The sequence below is a fragment of the Helobdella robusta genome (assembly GCF_000326865.2).
Source record: "Helobdella robusta unplaced genomic scaffold HELROscaffold_4, whole genome shotgun sequence".
Lineage (NCBI taxonomy): Eukaryota > Metazoa > Annelida > Clitellata > Rhynchobdellida > Glossiphoniidae > Helobdella > Helobdella robusta.
In genome coordinates, this window is record NW_008704902.1 from 2,208,754 (window position 1) to 2,225,575 (window position 16,822).

At 30.7% G+C, this 16,822-nt stretch overlaps 1 protein-coding gene across 1 annotated transcript; it reads right to left on the minus strand.

Annotated features, from left to right (window-relative positions):
* Nucleotides 1-206: 206 nt before the first annotated feature.
* HELRODRAFT_162261 (hypothetical protein) lies at nucleotides 207-3,693 on the minus strand (the record flags this gene model as incomplete). Its single annotated transcript, XM_009024519.1, has 6 exons — nucleotides 207-235; nucleotides 1,740-1,854; nucleotides 2,123-2,261; nucleotides 3,113-3,201; nucleotides 3,330-3,519; nucleotides 3,602-3,693. 6 exons carry the CDS (start codon nucleotides 3,691-3,693, stop codon nucleotides 207-209), a joined length of 654 nt encoding a protein of 217 aa, XP_009022767.1.
* Nucleotides 3,694-16,822: the final 13,129 nt, after the last annotated feature.

Below are 16,822 nucleotides of genomic sequence, written 5' to 3' on the forward strand. Positions count from 1 at the left end.
ACACCAAGTCGTTCTCTCAACCCTCAATTTATTTTCCAACATCCAGTCAACCAGCTTCTCTGGACTTCCTCAAAAGTTTGAAAAATGTTTAGCTTATTGCTTTTCATGTTTTTTTTTCTTAAAAACAAAACTAATCATCTTGCTATTTTCAAATGTAAAAGTGGTTTTGCTTTATTGGGTCAATTGAAATAGGGGTACTTATATTGCTACACTGGCACGTGAACACTTTTCCATGCTTGTGTGTGTGTGTGTGTGTGTGTGTGTGTGTGTGTGTGTGTGTGTGTGTGTTTAGGAATTATTTGAACGAGGAGGTCTTTGAATGTCGTGTTTGATGAGCAGTATGTGAGCGGGTGTAACGAGCAGCAAAATAAATTTATACATAGTAAACATGTTTTTTTTCTCAAATGAATGGTTTAATTTAAATTTTATTTTAAAAATTTTCACCGGCTTACTGTTTTTCAGACTAGCATTTTTTTTATTATCAAACATCAGTTTCTACACATCTAAAATTTTTTCAGTTATCAACATCCATAAATATAAGCTGTCCAACCAACCATTCAGTCACTTAACCGTTCAGTCACTTAACCATCTATCACTTACTTATTAATTCGCACATCTAGTCATCTGTCGCTGATTCAATTCATCCATTCACTCAATCATTCATCTCTCCTTCCATCTATCCATTACCCATCCAACCAGACATAGTTAGCAGCAAGTACACGCGATACAAACCATCAATCAGTATTCAACCAACGAGAATAAAATTTTCCAGCATTTCGAAGTGATTCAGTAGCAGGCTTAATGTTTGCCTGCAGGATGATAAGTTGGTGTACGTGCGCTGTTTGATTGATTATTTGGTGATTGAAATCGACACAAAAAATGATTTAGTTAGTTGCAGGCTGTTGTTTTGTTTTGCAAGGTTTTTGACAAATTTTGAAAAAATTTTAAATAATGAAAATGATTTACAAAGGTCAAAGGTTTAACTCATATTTGGCATTTTTTAGTTTACGAAAGGAAGACGTGTAACCTTACAAAAAACAATTACAACCATCCGCAGTTGTCTGGTTAATTTAGTTTGGGTACGACAAACTTTTCCATTTTTGAAGCATTAAAAAGGTAAATATTTGTAGTTAGACAATATTTTTCATCATTTAACAATTTGTATACGCTGATTACTTTTCACTGAGATGCAAAAATAAAATGTGTATATTGTGGTATAAGAAGATTAGATTCGCTTCAAACTCTCTGAATGATTTCAACTCATCCTACTAATGACGCTAGCGTTTGTTTTGGTGTGAAGAGCAAATTGGTCGGTGAGGCTGGATCTGAGATGATTCAAATATTTCTTACATCTTAATTTTTCTCATTTCTTATATCGGTTATATATTATGCGGTCTTGCATTGTTACATTTGTATTTTTGTGATTGATGGTTAAACTAAATTTCTCGCAAAATAAAAATTTACAAAGGTCTGTGGAATGTGCTGGACTGACATTTTAAGACATGCAAATCCCATATGACAACATTGGTCATTTTGTTTAAACTCAAAGACCAACAAATTGAAAAACAAACCGTGACAAGCCTAGGAAATAAATCATACATTTTCGCTCACTTCTATTTATTGTAGCATAGAAATATTATTTTGGCGGTCCAAACAAAATAATTTATAGACGCATGGGGAGCTAATAAGAAGCTTCCATAAACAATTATACACGTTCAAAAAAACTTCGGCGCTTGGACCTGGCAGATAAATAGAAGAATATAGAGCCTCAAATAATGATGCACAACCGCTCACAGTCCTGCTCACGTTGGGCTTACAGAGGCTTTTGGGGGAGCATTCATCAGATGAACTGGCCTGATGATTGTTTATTGGAAATGATAATTAATTGTTGTAATGCCGTTGCGTTATAACTATTACTGCATAATTTGCTTTTGCAGTTGTTGTTCGTTACAATCTGTTATTGCATTATTATTCCATTCTAGTTGTTATTACGATGTTGCGTTACAATGGTTCAATGTGATGCGGCGACACTCGTATTAAGTTGAAATTGCGGGTTCTCTAATGTGTTATAATGCATTTCATCAGCGTCTGAGCCCGGCTGACACGCATCTAAATTGCTTACATTGCAGACGTTGATGAATTTCGACCCGCCAAATGTATTATTGCGCCATAAAAATTTTCTTTTTATGAGGCATGAATGAATATTTGATGTGCATTCTTGTTGACAGGCTCCATTCCAGTTGAACTGCACGCATGCCCGCCTGGTCGATCGCCATGACAATGCAGTTCAATATGGAGAAAGCTGGCTGTTCAGTTAATTGATTTAAAATTATGCATGCAACACAATTTTTAACCAGTATATAATTCAAATAAATATATGTAAATATTTGTCTATGTGTTTGTTTGTGTGCGTGTGTATGTATGTGTGCGTGTGTATGTGTGTGTGTGTAGGTGTAGGCTAGAGTTAGTTTTGTTAAACATTTTTGTTTTAGTTTGTGTTTAATTGTTTAGCAATTTTTTTAAATATTGGAGACAGACTAGGACGAACAAGACATTGAAAGTAGCGTTGGACGCGCCACGAGGCACCATCCCCATATAGTGTTGCATTCATTCAAACGTTTTGTTTACTATGCCCATTAAAATATTTTCACTGCAAAGGTTTTGTTTGCGCTGTTAGTTTATTTAAATTGCATTTGCATTTATTGTTAAGTTGAAATAATGAACAGAACGATACTATATTTATCACATAAAATTTTTGGGAATAAAAATATCGATTTCATGTTGCAATTTCAGCTTAACTTTATCCAATACAATTTTTTATTTTTATCGACAACTTTTTATTTTCTATTCGAAACTGGAACTTTAAAAAAAAACTTTTTAAATTTTATAAATTTTATAAGAAAAAGATCGGCAGTTAAAAATTATAAGAACAACAATGAGAGGGATGTTGCAAAAGGCAGAATGACATGACATTAAATATTGCTATCAAAGGGCTACGCCAAATTACCTCGCGTTACATAATATTACATCACATTACTTTACATCACATTACATCGCATTACACGACATTACATGACATCATATCATATTACATCACGTGATTTTAAATTACATTGATGAGCAGACTTGATCACGCAGAACCTTATCTCGTCTTGCAAATTGAAAGACGCATTTGCATTCGTTCAGAGCGAGTCTTAGTTTCTGTCATGTTGGAAGTGGTTTAAATTTTCATCCGTTTGTTTGCTGGTCGGTTGATTGTGGAAGTATGTAAGGTTAAGTTCATTCGTTGGTATTACATAAGATTGGTGACTGCTAAATTCTAAGTGGACCGGTGAGTTTGGCAGGTTAATAGTTTGAAGTGAGGCTGTTGTTTGGAAGGTAGATTTGCATGTGTTGTACAGCAATAGACCAGCTTGTTCGTGCGAGTTACGTAACATTTTTAAATTGGCGCAAAATATGCGGCCAACACATGCAAAATCATAATGAATAACGCCACTGCCATCGTTATCAACATTCTCGCTGTCATCCCAAAAATAATTTGTAATGTTTAATAATCTTTATTACTATTAGTTCAGTGAAATAATTTAACAAGTTTACTGACGCTTTCTTTCCAAAGGTATGTACCATGTTTCTCACGATACTGTGAGAGTTGTTGTAACTCATATGCTTGTTCTCATGTTCTAATGAACTCATGCTTCGATAAGATTTCTTTTCTTATTTGCATATATTTTTGTGATACACAATTCATACATCGGAATACGGTCCGCTATTTCTAATGCGTGCTACTGGTGTAGGATGATTGCTAGTCCTTCTTATTGCAATATATTTAAAAATGAACAGATGAACAAAAATGGAATCATAAGAAGTAATTAAAAACTTTTACTAATAAAAAACTAAAATTAATTGAATAAATAAAATAATTCAAACATTCAACAAGGTTTAACTTTTGGAATGTAACCGTCAAAAAATTATTAGCCTTAACTTTACATTTAGTTACCTACATAAAAAGTAGGACAATTTAGCACGCTCGTATTATTTTTTCATAAAAAAAAATAGTAAAAAAATGTTAAGCAAAAACTTTTATAAAATTTTAGATGGAATAAAATAGATTTGAATAATTAATTTGGCTCATTAGCGTCATGATTACTCCAACCACCATGAAATAATAATTTAAAGAGCCAAGATAGATAGGAATGTCGTCTGATCACTGCCAATTAATCTTTTTAAAAAAATTCTTTTAAAATTTGCAACAAAACGTTTATTAAATTTCATTTTTTTAAATATTTTTTTAATAAACCACACGGTAAGTCAACAACCAAGTCAATCAACTAAACTTCAACCAACTTTACAGTCGAGTTCAATTTATTCATTCAACAGCTGCTCCTCTACGTCCACCATTGAACGAAACAAACCATCCATCAACCAATCAACCAGTCGATCGATCCACCAATCAACCAGTCAATCGATCAATCACTCGTATAAAACCTTGAGGTCATTTCATTGGCTCTCTCTTAATTTTTGCCATCCATCATCACTTACGTCAAGCATTCCATGTCAAAACAATTCTGATAAAAATTACCATTAGTCCTTTCTGTTTTGCCTTTTTCTCCATTGTTGCGAAGTATTCTTAGATGTTACTTTTAAAGTTAGTTTTTGAAGAAAACAAAATAATTTTTCAGAAATTGTATACAAAAAGCAAATTTAATTTAATAAAAAAATTTATATTTTTATCCTTTTGCGATCCAACTCAAAGATTTAACAGAAAACAATTAAATTTTTGTTGAAGCTAAATTATTAAAAACTACATTGTCAAAATATATTTTGGAAAAATTTGGAAGATTAACTTAAATTGATAAATGAAATAAAATTGGAACATTCAATTCATCCATTCGTCAAACTGAATAAAAAAACTTCATTTGATCTGTCGAAAAAATGCAAAAAAGCGTCAAATTGAGATAAATGAAGACACCCAGGTTGTATTGAAATGACTCATTCAGCCAAACTCAGTTCATTTCAAATTCAAATTAATTTCGAAAAATGAAAGAAGAAAATTAAATGCAATTTATATGAAAAATATGAAATGAAATTTATAAATTTAAATTTTTAAAAATGCAGCTAGGAAAACATATAAGAACTAAAAAATAAAAAAACAAAACCATATACCTGCTTAGAATACCATACGCCAAATTGCAAAGAAACTGATACCAAATAAAAATTTTGCAGGAAATAAAAATCGAAATAGACTAAAAATTCCCAAAAATTAAAAATCAAATTGCACAGATCAAATTTATGTACATTTGTTTTTGAGTTGTAATTAACTCCTTCTTGATACCTATTATCTAATGAACATCTAATGAACATCTAATGAACGGCACATGAACATTGAAAATAAAATCGTCCACCAAAAAGTAGTGGAACATTAAACATCTTCATAACAACACATTAAACACAGTTTATATTAAACACGGCGCTATGTTGTAATGGTTTTGGGCCTGGGCCAGCCTTTGTAGTGCCAGGTTCTAATCCTATCCTAATCTATCCCCTCCCAACACATGCAAACTGCGCGATACGCGAATTCACTCTTATTTACACGCGCACTTGTGTTTGAATCATCTGAGAATTAACTGAATTAATTCAAATGACTAAAAAACATTTCCTTAAAATAAAAATGGTCCGTTTTAAAAAAGCGCAAAAATATAATTTTCAACGCCAGCTAATTACAAAACATAACGCGATTATTATCCGATAATGCAAGAAGAACATATTTATTTATGTGCCGCACGTAACTTGGTTAACATCCGAGCCGAGAACACTTAAGACGGCATGCCTATGTGGTATGTATTTATATCGTATTCTATAAATATAGTTGGCATGCCAGAAAGAAATTATTGTTGTAACATGATATGCCCTGGCAGGAAGTTTTTAAATGTCAAGCTGAGACAAGGGGGCTTATCTCAACATATCAATATCATTTTACTTGCTATATAAAATATAAATTTAATTATATTTAATATATATATATATATATATCCGATATCTATATCTATATTAAAGAATGTACAATATATATATATATATATATATATAGATATAGATATATATATATATATATATTGTAATATATATATATATATATATAGATATATATATATATATATATATATATATATATATATATTGTATCTGTAACCGTGTGTATGTGTGCACCTGTCTGTAACGCGCTCATACATTAGCCACTGTTTGCTGAGAAGAGAATAATGTATAATCAATTTTTTTTTCTAAAATGCAAAATAAAATTAATGTTTGCTGAACTTTTTTGTTTTTTTTTGTATTCATTTTTTGAAACAACTGATGGTTCGTTTTTTAATGTTTAAAGGGTTTCTAATGGATCTGTATTTAATTAAAAAAATTTTAACCAACACAAAATGCAATCTTACACGCAGACGTACATCATAAAATAAATATAAAATTATTAAAAAGGGATGTTAAAAATTTCAATATACTTATATATAATAATAATATAAAATATTATTACAGTAATTAATAATTTATTTTAAAATAATAATATAGACAGCAATCTTAAAACTTCTAACAAAATATCAAATATCATATAGGTAAGGTACTATTGTTCCATCGAGAACTCAAGTCGTAAATTAAATTATTTAAATAAATAATGAAAAAAAGTATTATTCAGATCAACTCATAGAAATTTAACAAAACAAAACAAACCAATAATGAATAATTTCAACTTAGATATCTGTTGAACGTTGTTGCATGTCAGCAAACTTACAACAATAACTCACTGCACTGATATTTATAAACTCACAGTACACACACAATTTAGATATTTTAAAAACTCATATTTATATTATATGGTTTGCTATTGAAAATAAAATATTAGAAATTATATATTTCTTAGAAATCATTTGAAATAAACTACATAAAAAATTGTTTTATCCGTGTTAAGACTTTTCGGGGTAACAACAATGACAAAAATTTTAAATTTTTAGATCTATTTTAAAAATTTTCATTCTAAATCGTCAATTGGTAGCGCTTTTATAAATTCTTAGAATAATCAACAAATAAATTTTTCACGAAAATGGTTTTAAATATTAAAAACATTTATTTATCAATACCTTCCGTACGTTCCTACAGCCAGACATTACTTTTTTTTATTTTTGTTTATCAAAACTTAATTGAACAAAAACGGCAAAGGATTTTTTGTTTAAAAAAAACTTTGGCGAATTTGTGAAAATATCATACCCCATTTCTCAGAAATAATTAAAGTTTTATACCTTAATTTACATTTTAATTCTAATTTATTGAACGTTAAATAGAAATTTGAATTTTCAAAATAATCTGCTATATTTTTGTTTTAATAAACTTCAATGATTTTATTGATATTTTAAAAATGTCTGAAATGATACATAGTGGAAAAACGCATTAAAAATTAAGATGAAATTAGTTGAGAATTTTTGAAAAATATGTTATAATTATATTTCTCTGAAGTAGAATTGCAGATTATAAATCTGGACATTGACATTTTTCATTTCTACCTATATTTTTTTCATTCCTTTTTGTTACTCACGCGAATATAACTCTATCACCGAGTTTTTGTTGACTCCATTTCATTACGCCTCTCAACACTTCTACTTTTGATTAAATTTTCTGTCAAATTATTTTAGCGAAAAAGTTTAGAAAAAAAAATATCCGATCTAGTTACGATGTAAAAAATGGATCGCAGCGATTGGTATTATACAAGAAGATCTTTTGTAACTCGTAACACTCATATGCTTCATTCTAATAGGAAACAAATGTTATAAAATTTTTTATTATTGCTTCTTGTTTATTTCAATTTTTACTGATTCATTCGTTACTTGTCTTTCTCTTCTGATAAATTTCGACTTTTCAGTTTAATGAACTGTGTATCTATCACTAATCATTATTTTTATAATATGTAATGGATTTTCTAAACTTTCTACCAAAATTACAACTTTTTTACATACATTCTTGTAACATCTAAGAAGGCTCTTTCAATATTTACTTTCTGACGGGCTTTATACTATACTTTCAGAAACGGAAATTTGATCCAAAAATGTTTTCAAATAAATTCCCTCACACATGCAGAAACCTGCAGGATGTTTATTTGTTAATTTCTTTCACAACACGAACGCAAAACATCCATCCACGTATTCCAGTGATTCAACATGTTGCTATGTTTGCTCTGTTTCATTCTTGTAGAGAAAAGTTTTGAATATCCATTTGAAAAAACACTTTCGTTTCATGTTTTCAAACGCACACGTGTTTATTACTCGTTCGAATTCATTCTTGCATTTTGATGTGAGTGTACCGAATTAGATAATCAAACTGCCTTGAATTGCTTTGAATCGGATAATCAAATTGCTAGCATAAAAATTCAATAGCGGATGTTGCAACATTTTAACATGTTGCCAATTTTGTTGATGATGACCGAAGATAACCTCGCACATGCACTTCCTTCAATCAGATCTTCTTTTTTTTTCGAGACTTCATAATGCTGACAAATTCTTCGACATACCAACTAATATAATGATTTATTTATTTAATGCTTCCAAACAAACAACTTAGGAACGTGGTGTAGATGAAGTTTGTGGAAATATTGAATTCGTTTCTTTACGATATCCACTCGGTCATAAACATTGAACGTAAAAAAGCGCACGACCAGCACTGCGCTGCGATTATTATTTTTGCATAAACAACAGCGCCAAAAATGTTTGAACATTTTGTTTATGTCCAATATTAAACACAAATAACATTTTTAAGCAATCTAATCTGAGAGGCAATCGAAACAAGCGATGATTAAGAGCATAAAACATCAAAAGAACTAGTAATTGTCTGATTTTTTCAGCCTCCAATAACGTAACGATGAAAAAGAAATTTATTATATGACTAAAAAAGCTTAATTAAAAAAGCTTTTTCTCAGTTGTGAATAAAAAGTCATTGGCAACAAAATTGATTCCGCATTTTGCAAACAGCAGAACTGCATGAAACTAATTAGATTGATGATGGTGTAATCAAACCTCGGACACTAATATATGATACCCGTACAAAAAATATATACCTACCAACAGCAAGTGTTAAGAATCTCCTAATTTCAGTTACACACCACATTATTATTTTTTGTGTGTGCAATAATTTTTGTATTTTCCCTTGCTTAATTTGATTTGAGCTCCATCACACATTATTTTTTCACTGTTTGTTCATCAGCACACGTAGAACGCAGACGAATTTTTTCTATAAATCATTTTTTGTTCATTTGTTTTAAAAAAAATTTTTGCTGAAAATTCAATTAATGTTAAAAACATGAAGTTTGCCAAACGTTATTTTCTTAAAAACCTATTCTTCCAAAAACTTTTACTAGTCCACTAGCCTCAACTAAATAAACTTATTTATCTTATTTGATTCTATATTTCTTTACACAATTTGTTTTTTAATTGACTATTTATAAATTTATTTGGTCACAATCGTACCTACATATACTTAAAAATTGATACCCAAGAATCAAAACATACTTGACATAATCAAATAAACATGCAGTCCATCCGAATACGTTGTAACGTTGGATTGAAGCAAGTCAAGAAACATGCAAGTGGAGAGGCATGCATGTTCTCCGTGTAGCAAATAAATCCTCTCTCTCTCTCTCTCTCTCTCTCTCTCTCTCTCTCCTTATCTTCAATTTCCTGCAAGAACCAGTTATTTATTTCTTCTCTTTTCTGTGTTTATTTACCTTTTTTATTTTTTGTGTGTCAACCTAATTTACTAGAAACGTTTTAGAAGTTTTTGTTATAAAAATTATTAGCAGTTTGTTTTTTTCGGGCAACTAAATTAAAGCAAAATTAATTTTTTGCGATCTGGATTGAAATGCTATCATAAAAGTATCGGCGAATTAATTTCGTTTACCTCTAGCAATATTTTAATAACAATTTTTAATGAATCACTATATATTTTTGTTTACAATTTCCAAATAAAAAAAAGAATGTACAGAATTTAATAGCGTGCAAAATGAAAAATTATGATTTCATCTATCCCAGAATGATTTTCATTCCAACAGAAATGAAATAAAAACATCGGGGAATGTTTATAGTTTGGCAGAAGGTATAAAAACGTCACAAGGGTTCATCGATCTAACATTTGTATCAATTTTTTTTCAATTTGTTTTCAATTTCTACGGTCATGCATGTTTCCATAGTAATCTGGATTAAATATAATAAATAAATAATAAATGTGGCTGGCAAACTGACAAAATTTTAAAAAATACTACACGAGCTGACAGAGATGATTATTAATTGAGACGAATTCATTTCACTATCAGATCAGTCGTTGACAAGCCAAACGTATAAATAAGATTTATCGCTTTTTTCAAAAATGTAAACTAATTTTTTTCCTTCTATAAGCTTTTTATTCTAATAAATGATATAGATCATGGAATAAGTCAACATCAACGTATTTAGTCCAGCTACTGAAATTCAAATTTGGAAAAATATTGAGACATCAAAAGTATTGAACAGCATTAAGTGAATGTTGTTCATGTATTTAAGCAGCCCTAAGCCTCCACAAAACAATTAATTGGTGATTATTTAATTAATCAACTAAATTCCACGATGCTTAACGACTCTGATGTTTCATCAGATGCTTTATGTCTTCTGTTACTGGAAAACATTTTCAGTTTTTTTTCGATTTTGTCTGAGCATTTTATGTTAATACTTTTTTTTATATAGCATAGCTATAAATGATGTATCCTTTTATTAAGAGGTCGGTCGGTATTTGCTATTCTCAAATCTCAACAGTTTTATGAGCTGGCGTCGTGATGTTAAACACTCAACTGGAGAACGTTGTATGTGCGAATGTCATCAATTCTAGTTCTCACATATTTAATTTTAATTCTGTCTATTATCATACTTTTTCAGTTAAAAGTTTTTTAATACTCAAATATGAATTCAATCACTATGGATAATTTCCTTGGAAGATCTCAACAAATGATGTTGTCTGAGGTTTATTAAAGTTTCATTACTTGATAGCTTAAATTACTGTACTTGCCAATCATTGCTCATTATCACTATTTCATAACAGCATTGTAAGCAACAACATCAACAGCAGCAACAACAACAACAACAACATGAGAATCAACATCAAGGTACAATGAATGATAGATCGCTGCCTTTTTCAATTATTATATTAATATTTATTGTATATATATATATATATAGACATAATATATATATTATATATATTATGTATATATATATATATATATATATATATATATATATATTTATATATATATTATTGTATGAATTCTACCGAATTGTTGGCATTAATCAATTTAAAGTTTGTCTTTTCAATTTTCCTTACTAAAATATTCTGGAAATTGTTCAATTTATTGAAAATAGAATTATTATCCAAGTTCATTTTTAAAAATTCATAAAATTGTTGTTATTCAAATTCATCATGCAGATAGGCCTTATCTCGATTTTTCACAAATCATCTTCAGTGCAGGTTTGGTTTATATAGTTAGTTTCTTTAAACAAAGCAAAGTTAGTTTTTTAGCAAAGTGAGTTACTTAGTTGATGTCGTAGTCTTCATCTTTGTTGTTGTCATTTCTTTGTTCTTCATTGTTATTGAAGTTAGTATTAAAGCGTCGAGTTGGTAATGATGTTATCATTCTTTGTTGGATGTTCATTTTGGGTTTATTGATATCTATTAGGACAGCTTCTGCAATTTTTAGATGTATTGTCTTGTTATTTTTGTGTTGTTGTCATGAATTTGGCGGGTTATTGGAGTTGCACGTGTTGATTGCAAGTGAGATTTGATGGCTCCTCTTTGTGAGACGTCTTGACAATGAAGTGGTCGTACCACCAATATACGAATGTTGTTGACGCGCACAGTCCCCAAGTAGAATCGTCTTTAGATAAAGCAGTTGTTCTTTAAGACCAATTGTGATGTCTTAAAATTATTTTAGTATATCCTGAGTTTTATTTTATCAGTATCATTGGTTGATTGGTATAATGTTTATTTTATGGTTTGTTTGAGGATTTGGTCTATTTTATGAGCCGTTGACAAATGATTTCTGTAATGTAGGATTATGTCGTCGTCATTGTTGTTTTTAAATATCCTGCTATATTGTTGTAGTCATTGTTGAATGGTGCTCTCAATGGATGATGTTTTGTAACCATTGCTTACTATAAGATTAGTAATTTTTCTCAGCTCCGTATTGCGATCCTCACTTAAGGATGAATGCGTGAATGAATCTTCAAGATTCAAGGTTCACGAAGAATTTTATTGTACTTACTTTGAATTGTTTCGTGCATCCACTTAACCCATTCAAACAAATGCGTTTATTTGCTGCTTTGTTGACGTGCACGGCAGTTGTAAATCATTCATTGTTCGTCATGCGTAACCAAAACATCCAGAAATGGCAATGAATTTTCGCTTTCGTTGTCGACAGTGAAATTTAATTTTGGTCGGTTTAAGGTTGCTAGTAATAATTTCTTCATTTTTTGTTAAAAATTGTGTGTGTTTTATTTATTTTCATAATATAAATCACAAAATTATTTCATAAAATTGAAATTGATACATTAAATTTCAGAATTTATAAACTTTCAAACAATTTTTAAAACCTGAAATAGAAGCTAATTAAATTCAAATTTAAAATATTTTTATAACTTTGGTAAAAAAAAGAGCTCGCTCGCGAGATGTAGCTTGAGAAATCAATTATCCTGAAATCAAAATTTATGACCGCTGGTCTGTTCTGTTTACGATGATGATGTCGTTTCAATGAATTTTCAATTTTAAAAAACTGGACGCTGTGATTCAATTTATGCGCAACAGTTTTCCAACTCTTTTTTCATGCAACACCATCCTTCGTACAAAACGGCGGCAACAAGATTTTTGCAATGTTGATAGAAAAGTCAACATCATCAAAAACTACAATATTTTTGCCAACTGTTAATATTCAAATTATTTTGTGAATGTGTTCCAGAACTTAAACAAATATAAGTTTTTGAAAAATTTTCAATAAATATAACAAAACAACGTTGCAATGTGAACGTTACTGAATGCATGACGGTACTATGCATACTGAAGAACGCAACACAGCCATCAAAGTCATCAATTATCACTTATTACATCACGTCACTTAGCCCTACCAAAAATTATAAAATATAGCAGCTTAGGTTTAGATAGCATTACAAAATATTGCATAACCTGACGCAACATTAAAAAAGTTCACAAAACATCACATCAGCTTACACTACGAAACTGTTCATCAACACAAACTAACGACAAACGTCTTTTCAATAGACTACCATGCAAACAAAAACATTCACACCTTATCTCAACTTAACACGCCAGAGAGCAGGCAAACGCACGACAACTCATCTCAACCGGCCTATCTCACCTCTCTTCAACACAATGAAAACAACAACATTCACCAACATGACAACAACAACACACACCAACACAACAACATATAATAACACATCATTTGACAACATCATTACATTTCCGTCGCGAGACAACACACAAAAATATTAAAAAAAATTTAATTACAAAACATTTTAGCAAAACAACTCGCAAAACAATGAAAATCAAACTGCGATCATTTGGTTCTTTGCACACAACATACACATCATATCATTACATCAATCAACCTTGCCACAATTCATCATGGCACACAACATCGCCTTATCATGCAACACATTACAACAAACATTATAATGCACAACACCATAGAACACACAATTCATACCACGTACATGGTAATATTCGCCACACCAAAAATTTGTTTGCACTTAAAAAAATTTTTTGTTGGATCGATCGATTGGAACAAAAATACATTTAATAATAGAATAATTTTATCATAAATGTATCATCAGTTATATCATTATATCAAGTATATCATTATGTCATTATATCTGTTATATCATTTAAACCATCAATTATATAATTATATTGGCATTTTTGAAAATTATTAAAAAATGAACAAATTAAAAAAATGGGTTTAAAGACCTAATGTTTTGCATGTGGTTTACTATCGTAATAATGATAATATCAGTTTACATCATGATCAGGTTGATGGAGAAGCTACAATTGTCGGTTGTCGTAATTATCCGAGTCGTAATTAACATTATTAAAACATCAATGCAAACGTTATTGTGGTTGGTGTGGTTGTTGTGGTTGATTTTGTTGCTGCTACAACATCGGTATCAACATCACCGCTGTCATCATTGTAGTTGATACTATTCACATCATCATCATCAACAACATCATCATCATCATCATTAACATTGTCAACGTCACTTTCGTTATCGTCATTATCATCATCATCATCACTTAAAAGTCGATTGAATGAAATAAACCTGGAGAGCATTGATAAATCTACAAACAAGACCGTCAACCATCAAAGCTATTCATACAAACGTACAAGTACATACATGCATACAAACATACATACATACATACATACATACATACATACATACATACATACATACATACATACATACATACATACATTCATACATACATACATACATTCATACATACATACATACATACATACATACATTCATACATACATACATTCATACATACATACATACATACATACATACATACATACATACATACATACATTGCGCAATTAAAACATGCGCGCATCCATTGTGCAATTAAGCCCAAACGATTTTTCCGTGGCAGACGATGGAATACGGTACATAACTATTGGACGACAGCAAATGGAAATATTTTTATTAAGTGTGCAGTAGACTTTTCGTTCGCCGACTCGTGTCGTCTGCGATATTTGCGTTAGCTTTCAACACATTCCAGCATGCTCCAACCTGCTCAAATGCACACCACGCGGATCAAATTGTCGATTGTTTTATAATTTATACTTTTTAATTTCCTTGTTGCAACTTTATTTTAAAATTTATGTTAACTTGGAAACAACTAACTTTCTGCTTGTTTTTAATTCGGTGTTATCCGTAGGAAGATGTTATAAATGAATCAAGCCTCTCCAGTTTTCTAAATTAGTAGAAAACTGAAACATTTTGCCGAAAATGTTTCAAAACTTGCACACGCGCCATTTCGCAAAGGTACTCTATTGACAGTTTGCACGAACTTCAACGAAACTGTTACTACGGAGACATCGTCAGATAGAGCGGCTGCTGCAAATATTATTATATGACTACCACGCACACCCCAAGTAGCTCTACAAATTTGTTAACCACACGCGCACACACACGCATGCACACACACACGCACGCACACACGCGGGCTTACTTGTTTGCATGTCACGTAAATTTCCACAACAGTCCTCCTGACGCATATTAGCTCTTTCAAGGGAAACTCTTTTTAACAAGCAGCAACTAATTTGGATGTTGCAATGGCACCAGTAACTGAAATTTAAAAAAATTGTTTCAAAGGAAAACAAAAACGTCTATAAAAATTTAAAAAAATCAACAATTTAAAACGAAAACAAAATGCAAAACAACCGCAAAATTGACAATAAAAAATGAAACAAACAAAACACAAACTACAACAACACATTGCAACAGCAACAACACAAAATAACAACATCACGTAACATGCAACATAAAGAACAACAAAAACAAACACATAATGCAACAACAGTAACAGCAACAACAATAACAGAAACAACAACAACAATATAAAGAACAGCATCATAACATGGAACAAAAGACACGTGCAGGTTAACTAACCTGCACATGCTCCTCCTCCACCAAGAAAGTTTTCAAAATCAATTTGCGCATTAAAGGGAAATAGATGCTCTCTCAAGTTTTCCACTTTCGCTAGTTACTCCAAACATAATATTTTGAAATTCATTTTTCCAGGTATCTCAAACAAGTGGCATGTTTTGAGCGATACATAATTTGATCGATGTCAAGTTTAAAAATGCAATTTTCATCAATGTGATTGTCAAAATAAAAACACTAGCCATTGCAATTTATCATATCTTCCGCTGGTTTCGTCCTTATCATAACTTCAGTCACACATAACTACGTTTGCCAAATAACAGTGACTGTTTCTTACAAAAAGTATTTTTTTAAAAGTTGGTGCATTAGAATTCGTTTAATGTGTCGCTTTTGCGTCTAACGTATCTAATGTTTATATAAAATTTAACTAAAAAATCTTTTGGGAAAATATAATTAAGACTCTTAAAAAGGGAGGCGATGGGAACCTTCAAAAATGATGAAGTACTGGAGTGACACGTACAAAAGAAGGCATGGACGATACCATTAAAAAATCATGACCACCATTACGGTGGGCGATATTAAACGGAGTAAGGCTTTGACTTCCTCCATCTTCTTCCTTTATTGTATTTTTTAGTCTCCATTTTTGTAGCGCTCACCTGGTATGAAACTTTCATGCTTCGTATTTTATGAGCTACACGCCACCTGTTACAATTATTTATGTTTCATATTATTCATAATGTATATCGTTTGCTTGCCTGTTCGTTTGTTCGTTCGTTCGTTCATTCGTTGTTGTTTTGAATATTTACAATTCATTACAAATTTAATCTTTTCGGTAACATTTTAACTTTTTCAAACATTTTAGTGCATTATGATGCTCCCAACTTCAATCAGCATGTGAAATTGTGGAAGAACATTTGAAATAATCAAAAAATGATGATTGATTTGCCTGTTTGGACTCTACGTTCTTTCCCGCCATCAACAACATCATCATCATCAACACCTTCTTCATCATCAACAACAACAACACCAACAATATCACCACCACCACCAACAACAACAACAACAAAATC